The sequence below is a fragment of the Haplochromis burtoni genome, unplaced genomic scaffold (genome assembly GCF_018398535.1).
Source record: "Haplochromis burtoni strain Fernald_Lab_line unplaced genomic scaffold, NCSU_Asbu1 Contig_321, whole genome shotgun sequence".
Classification (NCBI taxonomy): domain Eukaryota; kingdom Metazoa; phylum Chordata; class Actinopteri; order Cichliformes; family Cichlidae; genus Haplochromis; species Haplochromis burtoni.
The window spans coordinates 379,795-400,514 of record NW_024582682.1 but is presented as its reverse complement, the minus strand read 5'-3'; the positions used below and the strand labels follow the sequence as shown (position 1 = coordinate 400,514).

Below are 20,720 nucleotides of genomic sequence, written 5' to 3'. Positions count from 1 at the left end.
ATTGGTCTGTAACCAGCCTGCATCCAGTCTGTATCCGGTCTGTAACCAGCCTGCATCCAGTCCGTAACTGGTATGCATCCAGTCTGTAACCCGTCTGCATCCAGTCTGTAATTGGTCTGTAACCAGCCTGCATCCAGTCTGTATCCGGTCTGTAACCAGCCTGCATCCAGTCCGTAACTGGTATGCATCCAGTCTGTAACCGGTCTGTAACAAGTCTGCATCCAGTCCAATATGCATCCAGTCTGTAACCGGTCTGTAACAGGTCTGCATCCGGTATGCATCCAGTCTGTAAACAGCCTGCATCCAGTCTGTATCCGGTCTGTAACCAGCCTGCATCCAGTCCGTAACTGGTATGCATCCAGTCTGTAACCCGTCTGCATCCAGTCTGTAATTGGTCTGTAACCAGCCTGCATCCAGTCTGTATCCGGTCTGTAACCAGCCTGCATCCAGTCCGTAACTGGTATGCATCCAGTCTGTAACCGGTCTGTAACCAGCCTGCATCCAGTCCGTAACGTATGCATCCAGTCTGTAACCGGTCTGTAACAGGTCTGCATCCGGTATGCATCCAGTCTGTAATCAGCCTGCATCCAGTCCGTAACTGGTATGCATCCAGTCTGTAACCGGTCTGTAACCAGGTATCCGTGCATCCAGTCTGTAACCGGTCTGTAACGCAGCCTGCATCCAGTCTCGTAACCAGCCTGCATCCAGTCCGTAACCAGGTCCTGCATCCAGTCTCGGAGGACTGCTCTGAGATCGCTACTAAAATACTTAATGATTATTTTTCTGTCAGTTTAATCTAATAAATGGATCATTTACACAGGTCTGGAGGGACAAACACAGGTCATGAGCTTCCTGGATCTCTGAATATGAGGCCACTCAGGTGTCGTCCTCCAGTCAGGTGGAGGTATAAATTCAAAGAGGAGAAGATCAGGTTTGACTTTAACGGTAACTGAAATGTGGTTTGTTAGTTTGATGTTTGGTTGTCTCTTGCCTCCACCCCAACCTCCTCTGTGCATCTCTTTACCTGCTGTTGGTTCAGACACTTTGGACCAAACGAATCAAACGAGGAGACAAATACATCCTAATCCAAGAAAAAAAACAAATGTGCTGCAAGAGCTCCTCATTTCCAAGTTTCAGCTTATTTTAAAAAAAACATGAACCGCATATCTAAAATGAAAAAATAAATCAAAGTGCAGATTTTCAGTCCTGACAGCACTTGGATATATTCCTGCACAAACATCTTACTTTATTTAAACCAACGAAAAAGTCGATCGTCCTTATCGGACCATTTTATTGTTTTTCTTTGAAACGTCTGTCACGGTGCGCCCTCTGCTGGCTGCACGTGTCCCTGCAGACTATAATGGTGTGTTTTCACAGCGATATCAGGGATGAGGCTGCTCTCTGCTAACAAGCCCCGCTCCGCCGCCCCCTCCTTCCCTTTGTGCCGATGGCTAAATCAGCACTGTTGCATCCTTCAAAACAGCACAGCGGGAGGAGAGCGGCCAAAACGGGGTGTGCAGGAACTCTTTAATTTGTTATGGGGCTGACGGGGAGCGATATCAATGATTCAACTATCTTATCTGGCCCTGTGATACGCATCGTGTAAATACATTCTCACTCTCTCCTCCTCTCTCCTTCACCCGGCACCCCTCTCAGTCTCTTCAGCACTTTGCTGTTATCATGGCGATCGATGTCGAGGTGATTATTATTCCTGCAGCACAGCCCACACGTAAACACACGCTGACCTCACTCATCAAGTGCTGCAGAAACACACACACACGCACGCGCGCGCACACACACACACACACACACACACACACACACACACACACACACACACAGTGAGAGGTCGGGAGGTGGGCTGCTGATAACCTGCAGTTACAAGGTTAATGTGTGGTAGTACACATGCTCCGTGTCACACAGGAACATTAGTGCTCAGCCGCCTCGCACTTCATCATCTGGCGAGCAGAAGAACGCGCTTGACTCGATTCACGGGCGTCCGCAGAGAGCCGACAGACACACCTGGATGCAAATACGAGCACAGACCGCTCAGGTTTGTGTGTTCGTCTTTGTTAGAGACACAAAGCTGACAGCTACGACAACAAGCTGCAGCCACAGCTCATAATAATCCCTCCATCCTTTGTCTGAAACAAGCTGTGTTAGCTCCGCCCCTTTCAGACAGCCTTCTTCTGATTGGCTGCCTGAACTACATGTGGGTGTGTCGTCTCCACTCAAGATGGACTACTAAAAGCTGCAAGCCACTTTACAACCCGCTCCTGAGCATAGTGATTTAATCAGTGTCATCTCTGATGAATGCATAAACAGCTCCAGGCCAGGTGCTCACAGGCAGGTAACGGTTACTGTAGAGCCAACAGAGCTCCTCACTGTGGGTCAGGACTCCAGTTTTTCCTTTAATTCGAGCCAGCAGAACAACTAATCTCACTAATCGTGAATGAATTTGATTCGTGGAGCAGTTCTGGCTTTGGGTGGACAATGTAACATCTGATTCCCCTTAAGCCTCGTTTCATTGCCAGTCCTTTATTGACTTATGCATTATAAGAGTCCATGTGCTAATTAACTGCAGCCGAGGGCCGTGTTACCACTCCGCTGCCTGTAGTGTCGCAGGTTTCTAACTGCTTCATCACATCAGCAAAGCCTCTGATGTAACTGTGCAAAAAATATTATTTCATAATGTTGGAATCTGATAAAGACCCGCAGGCCACGATCGATCAGTGTTTAAACAGCAGTTGAAGGTTCGAAATATTACGGTTCTTTTTAAATAAAGGCACATTTATTTTTATGTACAATTACCTAAAAGTGATCAAAAATATTACAAAATACTCTTAATTGTTCATCATAAATTACTTTGCTTTTTTATGAAACTCTATGGAGGCTTTTGTCCTGGTGGCACCTTCTTACCTGATGCAAGTTCATATGTAGTTTAATATTATATTTCAGTATATTTGTAATTAAACGCACTCATTGTCTTTGTCTTGGAAATACTTTCTTTGAAGATAAAACACAATTTCAATTTGAAAGAAAAGACAATGTGTAATAAAAAAAAAGTGAGGTCAGAGGTCAAATGTGACATATATTTAATCTGTATGTTACTTTCTATATGCTATGCTAACGCTAAGCTAGCCAAGAGCTGAGTGTGTGCAGACTGCAGCCCTGCAGCCAGAACCTGAACATCCACAGGTGACAGGCGTGTTTCTACAGCAGAATCACCATGACGACCGCTTTGAAGTGTCTGTGCTGGTTTCATCTTTGAGTAACAGCCCCAACACCAATCACAACAGAGCAGAAATATCTCCAACATGCACAAACATTTCACCTAAGCATGAATAAAGAGATGGTGGTGACTCTGACGCCAATGAGAACCCACCGAGAATCAGTGACATCGATATTGGACTCCCATCAGCACCGCTACAGAGTTCGATCAGAATTAATTCAAAACCTTTTCAGCAGTCGAGTTTTCAGACAGAATGAAAAACGGGATAAATGGTTTGCGACTATGATACGATATCCAGACGGATACTCCGGATACTCGGCTAACCTGATGTATCGCTTCTTACGTCAGTATGACAGTTTTCAGCTTTGCTAGCATAATTAGCTCCCTACTCAAAATGATGACAAGTACATTAAAGCATATGATGGTTTGAGCAGAGCAAAGGCCTGCACTGCAAACATCTCAAAGTCAGTTTAAAATGAAAGAAGAATCAAAATGCATACACAGAAAATAACTATTGTTTTACCGCCCGGCGAGCGAGCTGGCTCGGTGGAGGTTTGTGTTCTCGGAGGGCCTTTTATCTCGATATCCAATAACGACTAACGACTCAGTCATTAATCGCATTTATGACGCTGCTTGTTTCCAACGGTTACACAAAGTTTTCATCAGAACCAGAAAAAAATCTACTCACAGCATGAGGAGATGATGTGAACCTGCTCTGAAGCTGTAATATGAAGACACGCATGTGTTTCTTGATGCACGGAGAGGCAGTCGTGACAAAACTCCCTCAGCATGATGAGTAATATTAAACACACAGCTCTGTGTAGTGCATTCAAATGTCTGCATGTAATGACATGCAAACACCCAGTAAAACCAGTAAGCCCAGAGTTTAACGTACACGACTGATTTCTGTCAGATTTACACAGACGGCAGCTCCTTTTAATCAGATGCAAAGAAAAAAGCAGAGCATTAACGCTGACTGGCAAATAAGAATAAAAAAAAAAACACCAACCGTCAGTGACACCTCAGCTCAGCGGCTGCTGTGGGACTTATTCCATCAGATTCAGCGATCAATGCCGTGAAAAAGGAGGTGAAGTCTGCACGTCACCTAAATAAAGCACCTAAAGGATCTCTCGGGCGGCGGCGCTCACCTCATGGTACGGAGGTCCCAGCCTCGTATGGCCGTGTCGTTGGCTGTGGCGAGCTGGCTGCAGTTGTGGTGGGGGCTCCACTTGCCGGAGGTGAACTTCAGCTGACCTTTACCCTCGAGGGTGGCGGTGCTGGAGACCTGCGGAGGAACGGGGGCGCCTTTGTTAGCGGGGACGAGAATTCATCTGTACGTGTGTGACAGGTCGAGCGGAGCAGTTCATTAAATCAGCATAATGAGGCTTTATTAGGAGTCATTTTCTCTGCAGGCCGCTCTCAAAACTACAATCGCTCGCTAATAACTGTAGTAATATTTGGGGTATTAGTGGCACGCCAGCTGCCTGCATCACGCCGGCGTGTACACTCCTGCAAACACACCTCAACTCGTGCTGTTGGCGTTACACTGATTCACTATTCGTTTAAAGACTCTAATAATAATCATTTCACAGTATCTGCATATAAAGAAAGGCTGTGCAGTTTGATGGGGGCATGTCTGCGCACGGCTTTTTAGCCTCGTTTAGCTTCACATGGTCCCGTCATCAGTTATTAAGTCCGCTGTCCTGAGACGTGTGTCGGGAACAAGTTACAGATTTAATTTACTGGAAAAAAGAGGAAGCTGAGAGGGATACAGACCACATGCACAGGAGGAGATCAGGGCAGAGTGGACACACGTGGGGACACAGCTGGACAGAATCTAACCAACATGATCACACACAAGAGGGACTGTCAAAATAAAACAGGAAGTGACTAACACAGAGACCAGACTAAGACATATGACCTTGACAAAACAACAGTGGAGACAGACACGGGGACATGAAGGAGAACCAACATCAAACAAGAACCGAGAACTAGAAAATAAAAGTGATAAAACTCCAGAAGTCCACAGGCGTCAATCTGGGCTTTGATATGTTGCTTTGTGATTCGAGCTTACATTATTGCCCCCCAGCACAACAAACACACTGAAACAATAAAGTTCCTCACGCCGCAGATCCAGATTTCTACTTTTTATGAAGAACACATTATGAGAAATATTAAAACGTTATAGATAATCACCAAAGCTTCTTTCCAAAAACAGTTGGATGTCGACCTCGTCTGTCAAATAACAAACACGTGTCTTTTCCAAAACTCTCTCCAGCTCCAGGAATTAGCATTTAAAAGCTGTTTGAAAGTATTGAAGTATTGAAAAGCCTGATTCTTTCTCCCATCGTTGTTTCGCCTCCTCTGCATCGTCCTTGGTCAAAGTGATGCCATGATACAGTTTATGATGAATCTTTTGGTCCTAACAGAATCATGCACATCAGTGACGTTCTGTCGCGTCCACATCCTTAAACCTCTTTCAGAAATATAAAAGTCCTGCTTTCCAAACACAAACGTCTGAGCTTCTTCCACCATCCTGCATATGGAGTAAGGTTGGACAAATTTATCAACCATTGATGACAGACTGAGCCGTTCGCCGAATGGTTTTGCAAGAGGGACTTATGTATTTCCCGTCAGTAAGTTAGCTTCAACCAACATTATTAGAAAAAATAATCTGTTTTAAAGCACGCTCTTGCAGCTGCGAACACATACACCCTCCTCAGAGTGCGCTGGCTGAAAAGCTTTTCCACAGCTTGTTGAGCTGCATGCAGCTGCAGGATTGCTCCACCCATCAAAAAGTCACCTGTGTGAATACAGTGGGGCAAAAAAGTATTTAGTCAGCCACTGATTGTGCAAGTTCCCCCACTTAAAATGATGACAGAGGTCAGTAATTTGCACCAGAGGTACACTTCAACTGTGAGAGACAGAATGTGAAAAAAAAAATCCATGAATCCACATGGTAGGATTTGTAAAGAATTTATTCGTAAATCAGGGTGGAAAATAAGTATTTGGTCACCTCAAACAAGGAAAATCTCTGGCTCTCACAGACCTGTAACGTCTTCTGTAAGAAGCTTTTCTGTCCCCCACTCGTTACCTGTATGAATGGCACCTGTTTGAACTCATCATCTGTATAAAAGACACCTGTCCACAGCCTCAAACAGTCAGACTCCAAACTCCGCCATGGCCAAGACCAAAGAGCTTTCGAAGGACACCAGGAAAAGTATTGTAGACCTGCACCAGACTGGGAAGAGTGAATCTACAATAGGCAAGCAGCTTGGTGTGAAAAAATCAACTGTGGGAGCAATCATCAGAAAATGGAAGACATACAAGACCACTGATAATCTCCCTCGATCTGGGGCTCCACGCAAGATCTCATCCCGTGGGGTCAAAATGATCATGAGAACGGTGAGCAAAGATCCCAGAACCACACGGGGGGACCTGGTGAATGACCTGCAGAGAGCTGGGACCAAAGTAACAAAGGTCACCATCAGTAACACACTACAACGGCAGGGAATCAAATCCCGCAGTGCCAGACGTGTTCCGCTGCTGAAGCCAGTGCATGTCCAGGCCCGTCTGAAGTTTGCCAGAGAGCACATGGATGATACAGCAGAGGATTGGGAGAATGTCATGTGGTCAGATGAAACCAAAGTAGAACTTTTTGGTATAAACTCAACTCGTCATGTTTGGAGGAAGAAGAATACTGAGTTGCATCCCAAGAACACCATACCTACTGTGAAGCATGGGGGTGGAAACATCATGCTATGGGGCTGTTTTTCTGCCAAGGGGACAGGACGACTGATCCGTGTTAAGGACAGAATGAATGGGGCCATGTATCGTGAGATTTTGAGCCAAAACCTCCTTCCATCAGTGAGAACTTTGAAGATGAAACGAGGCTGGGTCTTCCAACATGACAATGATCCAAAACACACCGCCCGGGCAACAAAGGAGTGGCTCCGTAAGAAGCATTTGAAAGTCCTGGAGTGGCCTAGCCAGTCTCCAGACCTCAACCCCATAGAAAATCTGTGGCGGGAGTTGAAAGTCCGTGTTGCTCGGCGACAGCCCCAAAACATCACTGCTCTCGAGAAGATCTGCATGGAGGAATGGGCCAAAATACCAGCTACTGTGTGTGCAAACCTGGTAAAGACCTATAGTAAACGTTTGACCTCTGTTATTGCCAACAAAGGTTATGTTACAAAGTATTGAGTTGCATTTTTGTTATTGACCAAATACTTATTTTCCACCCTGATTTACGAATAAATTCTTTACAAATCCTACCATTGCACATATTTCTCCATGTTAAATTAACACTGGAGAGTGTCTATATGGGTCCACACCTCTGAGTGTTAAATACAACACTGTTGAGTGTTAAATTAACACTTTTGACAGTGTTATATGTTTAAAAGTAACCTAGTCAGTTTTGAAGATTAACAATGGCTAACACTGAGCAGTGCTGATTTTCTAACACTGGAAAATAACTCAAAATGTTAGAAATATTCCAGTGTTAGAAAATCAGCACTGCTCAGTGTTAGCCATTGTTAATCTTCAAAACTGACTAGGTTACTTTTAAACATATAACACTGTCAAAAGTGTTAATTTAACACTCAACAGTGTTGTATTTAACACTCAGAGGTGTGGACCCATATAGACACTCTCCAGTGTTAATTTAACACTGGAGATTTTGCTGTGTACCATGTGGATTCATGGATTTTTTTTTTCACATTCTGTCTCTCACAGTTGAAGTGTACCTCTGGTGCAAATTACTGACCTCTGTCATCATTTTAAGTGGGGGAACTTGCACAATCGGTGGCTGACTAAATACTTTTTTGCCCCACTGTATATCGCCCAACCTTAATATGGAACAGGTACCTAGTCCACAGCTGTCTTATAGCGCTGGTGCAGAGCCAGGGTGATTTGAGCAGATCTTTCCAGATGTTTAAAGAAGATTAATCCATTGTCTGGATGTCTCAAGTACTTTTATTAACACAGTCGAGCAGGGATTAGAGGGTCGAGCCCGAGAGTCTCGCAGAGTTTCTGTATTTGCAAAACTTCAAGTTTGATTTGAGGATATTTTCATCATAGAAGAAAACAGCCAGAAGACGCGTTCCTCGTCTTCGCGCAGTGGTTTGTTCTGCTTACAACAACACTGAACACGCTTGGTTTGAATCTGAACGTCCAGAAACCGTCACTGGCATGATGAGAGCACGCCAAAGCTCGGGCAAAGCTGCGGCGATGAGCAGAGTAACGCTGATTAGCTCGAATGCTGCTCTCGATAGCGCAGCTCACCCATCAGTGTAATATTTAAGACTGATAGCTGAAAGCCAAATCAAAGGGCTTTAAAGACTGCAATTGATTGCACCGTCTTTGGTTTTTAACACAAACACATTAAAGTGACAAAATGTCAGCAGAGAGGAGCTCAGCTGAAAGGCGGCAGGTTAAACTGCAGCCGGCGACGTATATTTATCAAACCTGCTGCACATACTTCACACGGCAACAATGAAGGTGAAATGAATCAAAGTCAAAATACTTCAAGGACTCTGAATTATAAAGCGTATCACTTCATCGGCTACTTTAAAAATGGAATCCAATTAATTCAGCGGGCCGCTTTGGAAATGATTATCTTTCCTTTAAACTGCGATGCATCCAACAATTCAAACAGCAGCTCTGCACCGCTTCATTTTTCTCTGCTCTATCTGCAGGTTTTATCCTCACCCCCTCCACCACCCCTGCCTGTTGGAGCAAGGATCATCGATCGGCCCGTCACCGCACAGCGCCGCGGTACACTCTCATTATTTCAGCTAGAGAGGACAAACAGAGGGAGGCAGAGCGAGGAAGGCCGGCTGAGCGGGGAGGTTTGAAGGAAGGAGACCAAAGTAGGCAGAAGGGGAGAAGAAAGGGAGGAAATCTAAAGACAAGAGCTGAGGAGGAGGGGAGGAAGAGAACAAAGAGGAGAGGAGCACGGCTTCCTCCGCGGCCTTGAAAAATATTTCCACGACTATTTCATGAATGTCCACTCGTAAACCTCGGCTTCTCAGTCTATGAAAAATATCATTTACACGTCATGTGTAACCAGAGTTTCCACGCCGCAGCCGTGTCCATGCCGCAGCCGTGTCCACGCCAAATCCTCAGCCTCAAAAAGGAAAAGCTGGACACCGCCATCGTGACATCACTCGCCTTATGTCAGAGGCACCGGAAACAGACTGCAGATAAAACAGACACGCCTACAGTGACGTCATGCTGTAGGTGCTCAACGTTAGCATTTTGACCGACAACACTGATCATCGCCTCACCTGTCAGTGGGCGGGACCCGTCACAGAGCAGGTGAACATTTTGTCCTCAGAGTTTATGTCTGAAGCAACGTGAGGTGTCGTGAGGATTTGGCTGTGTGGGCGTTCCCGGTCGGCAGGGCTCAGCATCCATCAAAGACGGTCCAAAGGTCCAAGGAAAGAACGGCGGCGAGTCACGGCCGCGGGGAGCCGAGGCTGGCGCATGTGCAGACGAGCTGAAAAGGTTCATGCTGGTTCTGATGGACAGGTGTCAGGACACACTTACCTGGAGAACACCTGTCACCAGGATGCACTATGGGAAGAAGGCGAGCCGACGGGGGCAGTGTGATGCTTTGGTTGATGTTCTCCTGGGAAACTCTGGGTCCTTCCGTCCATGTGGATGTTTGACATGTAGCAAATACCTAAGTGTACCTGCAGACCATGTACGCCCGCACACGGACACGATGCTCCCTGATGACACTCTGCCATAAAGCAGAAATGTTTCAGGAATAGTTTCAGGCGTTGACTTGGTCTCCAGTGGAGCATCTGTGGGATGTGCTGATAAAGTGATGGGTGTATATCCAGCTGTATCACACAGACACCTGCTAATCAATAAGATCCACATAAAATCACTCAAACTGGAGCACAGCCTCTGGGAGGGTCTGTTAGTACAGTGACCTCACAGCAGCCATATTACTGGTCAGATGATGTCACCACAAACGCTCCGAAAGGCTCCAGCAGCACAAACACAGCGTTCCACGTAGCTTTTTTAGCGCTTGGCTTTCACAACAACGTAGCGTCGGAGGACGTGTTGCCAGCGCTCTTTAAACAAGCATGAAATAAAGTCTCCTTCTTCCTGCGAAGCGATTCCTCTCCCAAATGTGCAGACAGACTCTGAGCTCTTCAAAGAGCAGACGCGCTCCCCAACTCAAGACTCTGGAAACCCGTCCAGCAGCACAGCCGGGGCGCCGTGCATCCCAGGTTCCCAGCTTTATTAGCACACTAACCAAATTAGGGGCCCTAACAAGGCAGCACACACAACACTGGGGGACGCATTCATTTAGGACGCAAGCGGCACTAATGCAGAGCTATCTGTCAAAGCGGCGCGCAGCCGTGCCTCCTCTGCACGCCGAGAGAGCATTAGTGTGCGTTTGTGGAGCAGATGTGCAGGACAAGGTGTGTGTGAGTCAGCCAAGATGTTTTCACTCAGTCCCACCAGCCGGGCTAATTGATGAGCGCCACACACACACACACACACACACACACACACACACACACACACACACACACACACACACACACACACACACACACACAGTAATCTAGCACAGGCCCTAGAGACAGACATGGACGCTGCAGCTGGACATGCTGGAGATGAACACGCCACCATGTGACAGACAGGCACCAAAGGAATCCCTCTCTCCTCATCGGGCTTCTTTCCCGATCGCTGGTTCCATATTTGATTATTGTGTCTCTACTTCAGTTTCAGGTGACTTTAGGTGGATTAGTTTCCTTTAGTGTTCCCTTTAGTGTTCCCTTCCTCCTCCGTTTAGTTGTGTCGGGTTGTAAATGTATGTGTAGTTAACTTCCTGTTTTATTTTGATAGTCTTTGGTCTCTTGTGCTTTGAGATTACTTCCTTGTTCCTGCTCTGTATCCTCCCGTCTGCCTCTCATTATCATCATCTTATGAACACCTCAGTTGTCTCCTTGACCTCTGCCGTGTCCTCCCTCTAGGTCGTGGTGTTCCGTGTTTTCCGACTGTTGAAACTTCCTGTCTGTGAAACACAAAGATGCAAACTCTACGCTGAACGTGTGGAATATGTGCCGCCCTTCATTTTTGATGTACAGGGAGCATCTTCCACTTATAGAGCATTAAACATTGACTTGACCTGGTCTTGACCTCCAGACCTGGGAAACTGAGGTAGCCTGCAGATACGAACTTCCCCCCGGGACAGCATCCTGCAGGAGTCTGCAGGTCCTCCTGCGACGTGTCTGTGGAGGCCATCGGTAATCGGTGAGGATGATTTGAAGCATTTCTAACCTGATGGTAAATGGACTGGTTCTTATATAGCGCTTTTCTACTCTATCTGAGCACCAAACTTTATACAACTAATTCATTCACCCAATCAGGCCCTGGAGATGGACGCTGCAGCTGCAGCCAATCACACCCATTCATCCCACAAGCACTTCTTGTGTGCTTTAAGTGCTGAGTATCTAACATTCATACACATTCACACTCCGATGGATGCATCGGAGAGCAACATGGGGTTAGTATCTTGCCCAAGGATGTTTGGCATGCAGACTGGAGCAGAACCACCGACCTTCTGGTTAGTGGCTGATCTTCTCTGCCACCTGAGCTACACCCCACACACACACACACACACGCCCATGATAATGACGTGAACTGACTGTCCCGTCAAATCAAACACACTCACCTGCCACTTTATTAGGTACACCTGCTCAGCTTCTCATCAACTCAAACATCTAATCAGCCAATCACAGGGCAGAAACTCATGCTGAAGATGACCTGTTGCTCCTCTGCCCGGAGACCTGTCCCTGTGTCTGATTGGTCAGGTGTTGCTGGTGAACGCAGCTCGACTGATAAACCCTGGAACGACTTCTCCAACAGTGCAGCTCGTGAATGACCACACACACACACACACACACACACACACACACACACACACACACACACACACACACACAAAAACACGTACAGGTGTGTGTGACCTGGTTGGCCTTTATGTGAATCACTAAACGAGTGCATGAATCACTAATGACTCATCTAGAATCATCGCTCCGGATGGAACAACACACTCATGAAAGCCGGGGCCGACCCACGCCGCCGCTCTATTACTTCTTCCGCTCGCGCCCGACGCACGCCATTATTTCCAGGCTTTAAACACATAATGGGCCTTTTGAGGGCAAAGCTGGCGGGTTGGAAGACTGAGAGCTTACAGTGAAGAGCCTCTTCACCCTGCATTAGGAAGGTCCACGCACAATTCAGCCACACACTCGACGCTTTATTTTTACTGCAGTGAAAGTCTCGAGTGTGAGGCGTCTGCAGCGTAACAGGGGATCCTGGTCTGAAGTGGGTTCTCCCAGTTTGCACTGGTAGAACCAGAAGAGTCCAGGACTTCTCTCCTTCACAGAGCTCTTAACTCTGCCCCTCGTGCTTCACTACATCTGTGAATCTTCTCTGAGGACTTCCTTCATCATGTTTTCTCCAATATAGCCAGTCTGACTGTGAGCATCGGCAGCTCGTCCACCTCTGCAGGCTCTCCTCACTGTAAACGCTTCTCTGATGAGTTCACGGACTTCAGGTCAAAGTTCTAAGTGTCAGAATGACGGATTATCTGAGGCATGGAATAAATATCTGAGTAAACTGTATATGAGACCGCAGACCGGCCTGTGCAGGCCTCTAACCTCTAACTTGCACGAGCTAACGGTCACTGCAGTGCATCACAGTGCAGAGACAGACGCCATCACAGGGCAGGAAGAAGACGCCAAAAATGGATCCAGGAGAAGGTGTGAGACGATCCACCCAGAGCACGAGGCCGGTCACTAATCCGCTGCTGTCTGGTTTGGATTACCAGCTGTGGAGAAGTCCTGATCCTCAGTTTCACATCCACCCTGAGTGGATTCTCTTATGAAGGTTTCAGAGCTGCAGGACGTTACAGAAAAACAGGCGCTTGAACCGCGACCGCGGTGGGTAAATGAATAAACGAGGGGATAAAGTTTATGCAACAATTCTGATTTCATCGTCTGTTAACTAAAGCGTCATTAACGAAAGTCGGTCTTACTGAAGCAGCAGAGCGGCGTCCGCGCGCGCTTCGAGAGACGCTGGGCTTCACGCGTGGTGTGTAATGTTCCTCACACATACATCAGGTTGTGTACTGCAGCGCCTGTAAGTGAAACTTAATGTATAACTGCAGCAGCTCTACTTCAGTGAACTGTGAAAGGAGATGGAGCGATTTCCCTCGTATGTATTAAACAAGACTATTACTGTCACAGCAGGAGCAGCTTGACCAGAATAATATTAAAGCAGCCACAGCGTGTGTGTGTGTGTGTGTGTGTGTGTGTGTGTGTGTGTGTGTGTGTGTGTGTGTGTGTGTGTGTGTGTGAGTGGCAGGATGAATAGTGGACGCTGCGCTGTTGTCGCACACAGGGAGGATGTGTGCGTCTGATAACACCAGGACGATATGGCAGTTATCAAATAATGAGTTAGCTATTGTGCGATACGGCGTGCGTGCCTCTGGTTTACAGTTTCCTCACCGTGGCCTGTGTGGAGCTCTCCTGCAGGTCCCAGAGCAGCGCATGGTTATCAGCCAATGAAATCATGCGCTTGCCGTCCCCCATGGGCTCCCACAGCACGCTGTACATACACAAAGGACACACAAACACAGAAGCACAGGGCCACGGTCAAATCGAGCGCAAACATGCTGCAGACACACAGGGGGCGGGGTCTGTGACATCCGCAGCGATGGTCACACAGCTGTGTTCTGCATGTTTAAAGAAGATGAATGTGTTTCAAAATCATTTGTAGTAAAAAAATTAATAAGAAATCAGTAAAAATAATAAGGATTGACCTCGAAACCTGCAGTCCCTCTAGTGTCCAGAAGGGGCAGCAGGGAGTCGGTCCCCACAGACTCATGTTAAAACTTTAGAGCAGAAACAAACATGTTTACAGCCTGATGCACAAACTCTTTGGACTCTTAGATCATTTCCTCTTTCACAACAGCTGTTTAAGGCTTAAATCTTGCATTATTAGCGGCGTGGCCTCTTTGACTGACAGCTGCATGGCGACACAGGCGGCTGTCGGTTGCCATTGGATGTTGGTTGGACTTTTGTTTTATGCTGCCCTCCTTTTTACTTACAGTTAGTCATTTGTGTTTGAGTTCTTTCTTCTTTTCCCCCGACCGCCTGACTCACCTTTATTGTTCCCACCTATGTCTCGATTGCTAACTGACCCTCTGTGCACACCAGTCTGTTTACTTCCTGTGTCCATCACGTGTTTCTCTTCTTCTTATCTTTGTCACCATCTGACCATTCGGATCAATAATGCGGCTGCTGTGAGTTTACCTGTACCATCCATGAAGTGTCAGCTCATATTAGCACGTATCTCTGGCAGTGAAACCTCAAACATGCTATTGTTGGTGTGGATGACATCACAGTGGTTGCTTGTACTTCCAGCAAACAAAACCAACTTCAGGTTCTTTGAATCTGCGTTTAATGGTGTCAGGAGTTTTGAGGAGCAGAGCAGAACCATCAGCGGTGATTTTCTGTGTAGCAGAGCTGCGATACGCCTCACTCCTCCGTGCCATGGAGCCCTGTTGTTGTCTAAACTATTGAAAACCCATCAGTGAGTCATTCTGTTGCACTGGGCTACACGCTCCTTTGTTAACATAAGCTCGCTGTAGTTTATTTTGAGCCAAATCCACACACGCTGTTCTGCTGCCACCAATACTCACCGGAGCGCCAAACTGGTATTGACCTACCCATTTACAGAAAAACCAAACACACCAAACAGAAACAAAAGAAAAATAATACCTTTAAAAAAAGCCAAATCCTTTAATCCGCCTGTCGGGTACAAACAACCGGAGCCGGATGCTGGAGGCTGATTTTTAAATAAAGCTGGAGCGAGGCTGTAGTCACGCTTTAACACAATTTAGGGTGAACTCATAAAGCAGCTGTTCCCAGCAGGTGGCACTATGACGACTGTGGTATTCCTGCCTCTCCGGACTCTCAGGTGCTCATGAAACATGAACGCCTCCAGCACAGCTTCAGTCAGGTAAAACCTTTGGTGCACTCTGCTTCCAGCATGATTAGCCTAAATAGATCGTGACAAGGTATCACGTGCTCTCCTACAGCAGCTTTGCATGATCCACAGGTCATAATAATCCTTCTGTATCTCACACTGATCCTCAGCACAGCCCCTCTGAAACAAGCAGCCTTAGCTCCTTCTTTAAAGACAACTCTCTTCTGATTGGCTGTCCCGGTATGCCAGCCGTACCCTCACGGTGACATCACGCAGTGTGTTTTTGATTGCTGAGCATATGCTCATCTCATTATTAGAAACCCTGGCCATGTTTAAACTCGTACAGGTGAAACTCCTCCCACGATTTAAGTTTGGACGCTCTCATCATGCCACGCCCCTCTGGCCCCTCTGAAGCACGGCTGCTACTCTGACATCACTCACACGGTACACAAAGTTTGTGTTTGCGCGTCCATAAGGCCTCCTGAGTGCTCACGGTGCTTTGAACCGCTATGAGAAGGCACGCGCTGAACTTCAGATCCATCTCCTCTGAACATCCCTCCGGTGTCTCAGGGCGTTACCGTGGATCCCCACGCCGACAAGTGCAGGGACCATCGGGACAAATTAAAGATGGCAGCAGTGCCGAGACCGGTCCAGAGGTGCACGAGGAGGTGATCTGATCAAATCAGCATCAGGACTTTCTGATCACACTCATAAAAAGGAGAAAAAAGCCCATTAGTGCACTTTAAACGCTGCTCTGTGAGTGCTCTTAGTCACATTAGCAGCTTTCTGCACAACAGCCACGAGAGTGACAAAAGCACATAAACTCAGCCCGGTGAGCACAGAGGACCCAGTTCTGTCAGTCTACTCTGCAGCAGTAAAGTACAGTAGAGCGTTTACTGCACGCTTTGATTCCTCCTGCGCACGCCCGTCTGCAGAGTATCGACCTTTTGCTGCAGCTTCTTTAGGCGAGCCTCTCCTCTGCGCTCTACTTAAACTCTGTATTCTGGAGAGACCTTGCACACCGCACTAACTGTTGTTCATCATTCCCTGGATACTTGTTTGCTTTTGTTCCCTCCTCTTAGTTTGGATGGTTTAGCAGCTAAATCGAGACAGAAAGCGACCGCGTGGTCAAAGAAAGACGACAGCCCGAGCGAGAAAGCTCTGCTTTTAACCCGAGTCCTGCCAGCTCTAAAAGCAATGTGTCAGTGCAGTCAGAGACCTGGCAATAAGCTAAATACAACCTTGGCCGGGAAAAGCTGCTATATGCTCGTTAGGGTTTTGATTTAGTGTGACTTTTCAGCTGCGTCTAATCTGGGTTAGAGGATGTAAAATGTCAGCAGCGCGATGCAGACGTGGTCTGGCTGAAGATCTGGATGTCTGTCACGGCTAGAGAACCGCTGCGATTAGAGCTTTACTAAATGATGCTATTTATTTAAGGAGTTCATCAATTAGACAACTTCATTTCCTTGCACTCATCTGTCAGTGGCAGCAACAATGCCAGCGTTTGAAAAGGAGAGAGAGGAGGTGAGAGTGTTCAGGGGAGATAAAAGAAATGACAGGGGAAAGGAGGGGAAGTTAAAGTTTGCTTTTGGGCTTAATCCAGGCTTCAAATACGCACAGTGCTATTAGAAAAGGTGGAGCAGCGACGGAGGGAGGGAGGGGAGTTTATAAGGGCTGTGAAATCACAGCTGCTGAGGGCGGCTTTTACTGCCCTCCTGAGGAGCAGCGAGTCATGGACGCACTCACAGCACGCAGCCTTCGTTTTGTCATTTAGGAGCACTTCACACTGACTCACAGTCAGACCCTGCAGCCTGAAAGGGAAGATGGTTTTCTAAATCTCCCTTAATGCATTTCTCACACTCGGTGAAGAACCTGTGCAGCAGGCCACCTTCAAAGGCCGGACAACTAAATGTAGCCATAAACAAACTGCATCGCTAAACGGTAGGCTGAGCAGATCGCAACAAATTACAAGTGAAAACAAAGATGGGCCATAATCTGGAAACACTGCATTTTACAGGACAGCAGAGCACGAATATATCTGCATCCATCCACGGTGCAACAGCTCATCACATGATGCTCATCCTGGATTATTCTTAATCTTCACTGATAACACTTCACTGTCCGTCCACTGTTTAGAAACAGAGAATATGCACTGAGGTAGTAAATACCAGCAGCATGTTTCACACCCAGTAATCTTTCCACATGAATAATCCTCCCAACCAAGTTCTTTAGTACGTTTAATCTCAATCTAAAAAAAAAACAAAACGTAAAACTGAATTCACTATCCGGTCGTTAAGTCTGACGTCACTAGCCGTGTCTGGGCCTAAACTCCGCTGCAGGTCCATATATCAAACGGTCACTATGGCATTACTGAGAGTTGAAAAACTATCTAAAGTCTTTCATCTTTAATAAAATGATCAGCGTTCTGCTCTACCAGGTGTAACAATTGAGTTTAACATCCAGGCATCCATGAAAACGGAATTTATGACATTTAACGGAGTTAGAAGTTAGCAGGGAGTTAGCTCGCTAGCTTCTATCTAAATACAATTTAGCATGTCCTGACTGCGGGGTTTGGGAAACAAATTCAAACGTACAGCTCTGTTATCACTTCCAGCATAAATGAAGACAGAAAACTAAACAGCAGTGACGTTTGTAGGGTTACTGAAGTTGGGCTAGCTGGTATATAATGATGTGCTATGTGACCGCTAGCGGCACAGCTATGTTAGCATAATATAAACAAGCTAACTTTTTTTCCACTCGATAAAAGTTAACGTGAGTGTTCTGTGTGGTCAGGAACAAATGTAGTTGCATGGCAGGATGCTGTAAAAGGACCAAACTTCAGCCAGGAGAACAACTGAGATAATCCATCCACAATACGAGGTTAGTCATTCATATACTGCTGCATGGGCTGGGCTGTAGTTACATCCTAAGGTTTTAAAAACTGAGCTTAAATAAATGATTAGCGGTAATAAAAGCCGAGGGAGGTCAACAGTGATCACTGACTGTTTTAGAGCTTTTTGAGATTAAATAGAAGAAAGTACAAAACATTAAACATGTTAACAACACAAAAGCCATATTAAACGCAGACTACTTTAGGCCCGGAAGTAGGATTCGTCGCGTCATCACTTAACGACCGGATAAGATTAACTCAAGGGTAGACTTAAGCAAAGCCCTACTCAAGCTAGCATAATCCAAAAACTTGTGAACCCAACTGTAACTGTTGGAAGCCAAACTAACAATCAAAGGTAACATCTGATCAATCGATTGATGCTTTGTGTCCCCAAAAGAAAGGAAAGTCCCCACAAAAGCCCTGTGAACACTCTGTCCCCTTAATGTAGCAAAACAAGTACAAACACACACACTGAGGGCTCCACATAGACCTTGTCGATAGCGACTGCAGCATGTTCGATACCACCGCTCCTTCCTTCCTAAACACACACTTCAGCGCACCACAGGACCAATTAAAACACACTCCGCTTTGGGATTCACAGCCCATCATTCCCTGTAGGATCAATTAATTCATGCAATACTGAGAGGCAGACAGTTCGCCTCCCTCCATCTCTCTCTCTTATGAAACACTCCAAGTTATGTGCGTTTGACCTTGAGCTCTGCAACAAGCTGGCACGCTGTGTACTGGAATGTATGCTGGGAGAGCTTTTACAGCCCCATATATCCACGTCGAGCCATGCACTCTCTCTCTGCTCGCCCACTCTGCTGTGCTTTGCATCCATATGAGTTTAATCCCCCGTTACAGAGAAGCCAACACAAATACTCCCTGGTCCTTCTTGGGCATGAACACAGGGACAAACAGAGCATCTGGAGCTGCAGGACGGACGGACAAATACAGTGTTGCTACGTACAAACTCGCCACATCTGCATCTCCACCACTTCACTTCCTGACATCACCAGTGGGACGATCTAAGCTACAACCTCCACCCAAACTGAAAAGAGTCAAGAATCTGGATATTTACATGCTATTACCATGACGCAGGCTCAAACCTGTTTCCTTTGTTTAGTGTAAAGCAGTCAGAACGCCGTCAGCACAGCTCAGACTTACAGACACACGTTACCCTGGAACTTAAAAGAAGACGTTTTCAGTCCTGCTTTTCCTTCACAGTAGAATCCCGAATGAAAAAAATAAAATAAATAGAAACCTCCACAATGAAAAACCTAAACTGTTCTGTTATTTAACGTTTATTTGGCTGTATGTCAGCAACAGGTGATTTTTTTTCTATTCAGGCTGTAAAACTGGTGAAAACAGCCTCAAATTTACGTCCTTTTCGCCTTTCAATCGGCTGGATTGGACCCTTTGACGGTCCCTGGGCCTTATGTTTAGACCCTCTGGGTCAGGACACCGCTTGATTTTAACATCTTCCACCTGTGGACTGTTTCCTGTGTGTCTTTGTGTCCTGGATGCTAGAAAGCTTCAGTTTTCAGCCCCAGAGGTTTCAGTCTGCTTTGCAGTGCCGACCGTGCAGGAGTCCCATAAACCACCCTGTGGAAAACAGCCAAACCCCACCTCCACCTGTAATGATACAGGTGGAGGTGGGGTCACAATAAACTGGAATTACCATTTAAGGTAACTGCGAGCTCAGCCGCAGACAGATTATTTCTTTGTGCAGCAGCTGCCGTCACAGACGGGAAAAAAGCAGCAGAGCTACAAGCTTCAGCCCAGCGCCTGCACACACACACACACACACACACATACACACACACACACGCGCACACACACATACACGGCTGATAGTCCACATGACAGCCCACGTCGGGGGTCCAATTGATTGAGACGAGGCGACGCTCACAGTGAAAATAAGCCTCACAAAGACTCTTTGCATGACGGGGCTGGGACGCAGACAGAGAGCAGAGCCCATCGGGCCTTACAAACGACCACACAACAATAACACACATGGCTGCATCCGTGTGTGTGCGCACAAACACACACAATCACCCCATAAACACCTCCTACCCCCTCCTGTCACACCCCACTTTAGAAAATCAACCTCGCTGCCTTTTGCGCTTTACCGCTCCCTCCTAGGGCCGTGATTGGCTCAAATGGCTCCACGGGAATCGATGCACTCATCTGGCAAGGCTCCCAATCGAAACCAAGTGCAGGAAGAGGGGGGAAAAAAACACAACATGATTTTTCCCGAGGTTTGTTTAGTCCCGTTATTTTTATTTTTTTGGGTGTGCTTTGCCGATATTTCCATTCAGAGCACGCTTCACGACGGGCAGAGGCTCGAATGTTTGCCCACCCAAACAATGAGGGGATTTGGGGAAGAAAAAAGTGTTATTGTTGCTGAGAGTGGAGGGACTTGCCGGCAACCGGAAAACGCACACATGAAGGATGCGGACACGCTACAGTGGACACACAAGCAGGTGAACAAACACACAAAACAGACAAAAGCCTCATAAGAACTCAGATCTCTTTACTCTTTGTCTTCTTACACACACAAACATGCATGGGTGG

At 46.7% G+C, this 20,720-nt stretch overlaps 1 protein-coding gene across 2 annotated transcripts in view; it reads right to left on the bottom strand.

Annotated features, from left to right (window-relative positions):
• The window catches only part of eipr1 (EARP complex and GARP complex interacting protein 1), a 48,048-nt gene that overhangs the window by 16,551 nt on the left and 10,777 nt on the right, over positions 1-20,720 (bottom strand). For both annotated transcript variants that reach the window (XM_005942141.3, XM_042228409.1), the window contains exons 5-6: positions 13,771-13,870; positions 4,381-4,517 (exon numbers count right to left, since the gene is read on the bottom strand). In XM_005942141.3, the coding sequence (XP_005942203.1) occupies positions 4,381-4,517; positions 13,771-13,870 (237 nt within the window). The remainder of the gene's footprint in view (positions 1-4,380; positions 4,518-13,770; positions 13,871-20,720) is intronic.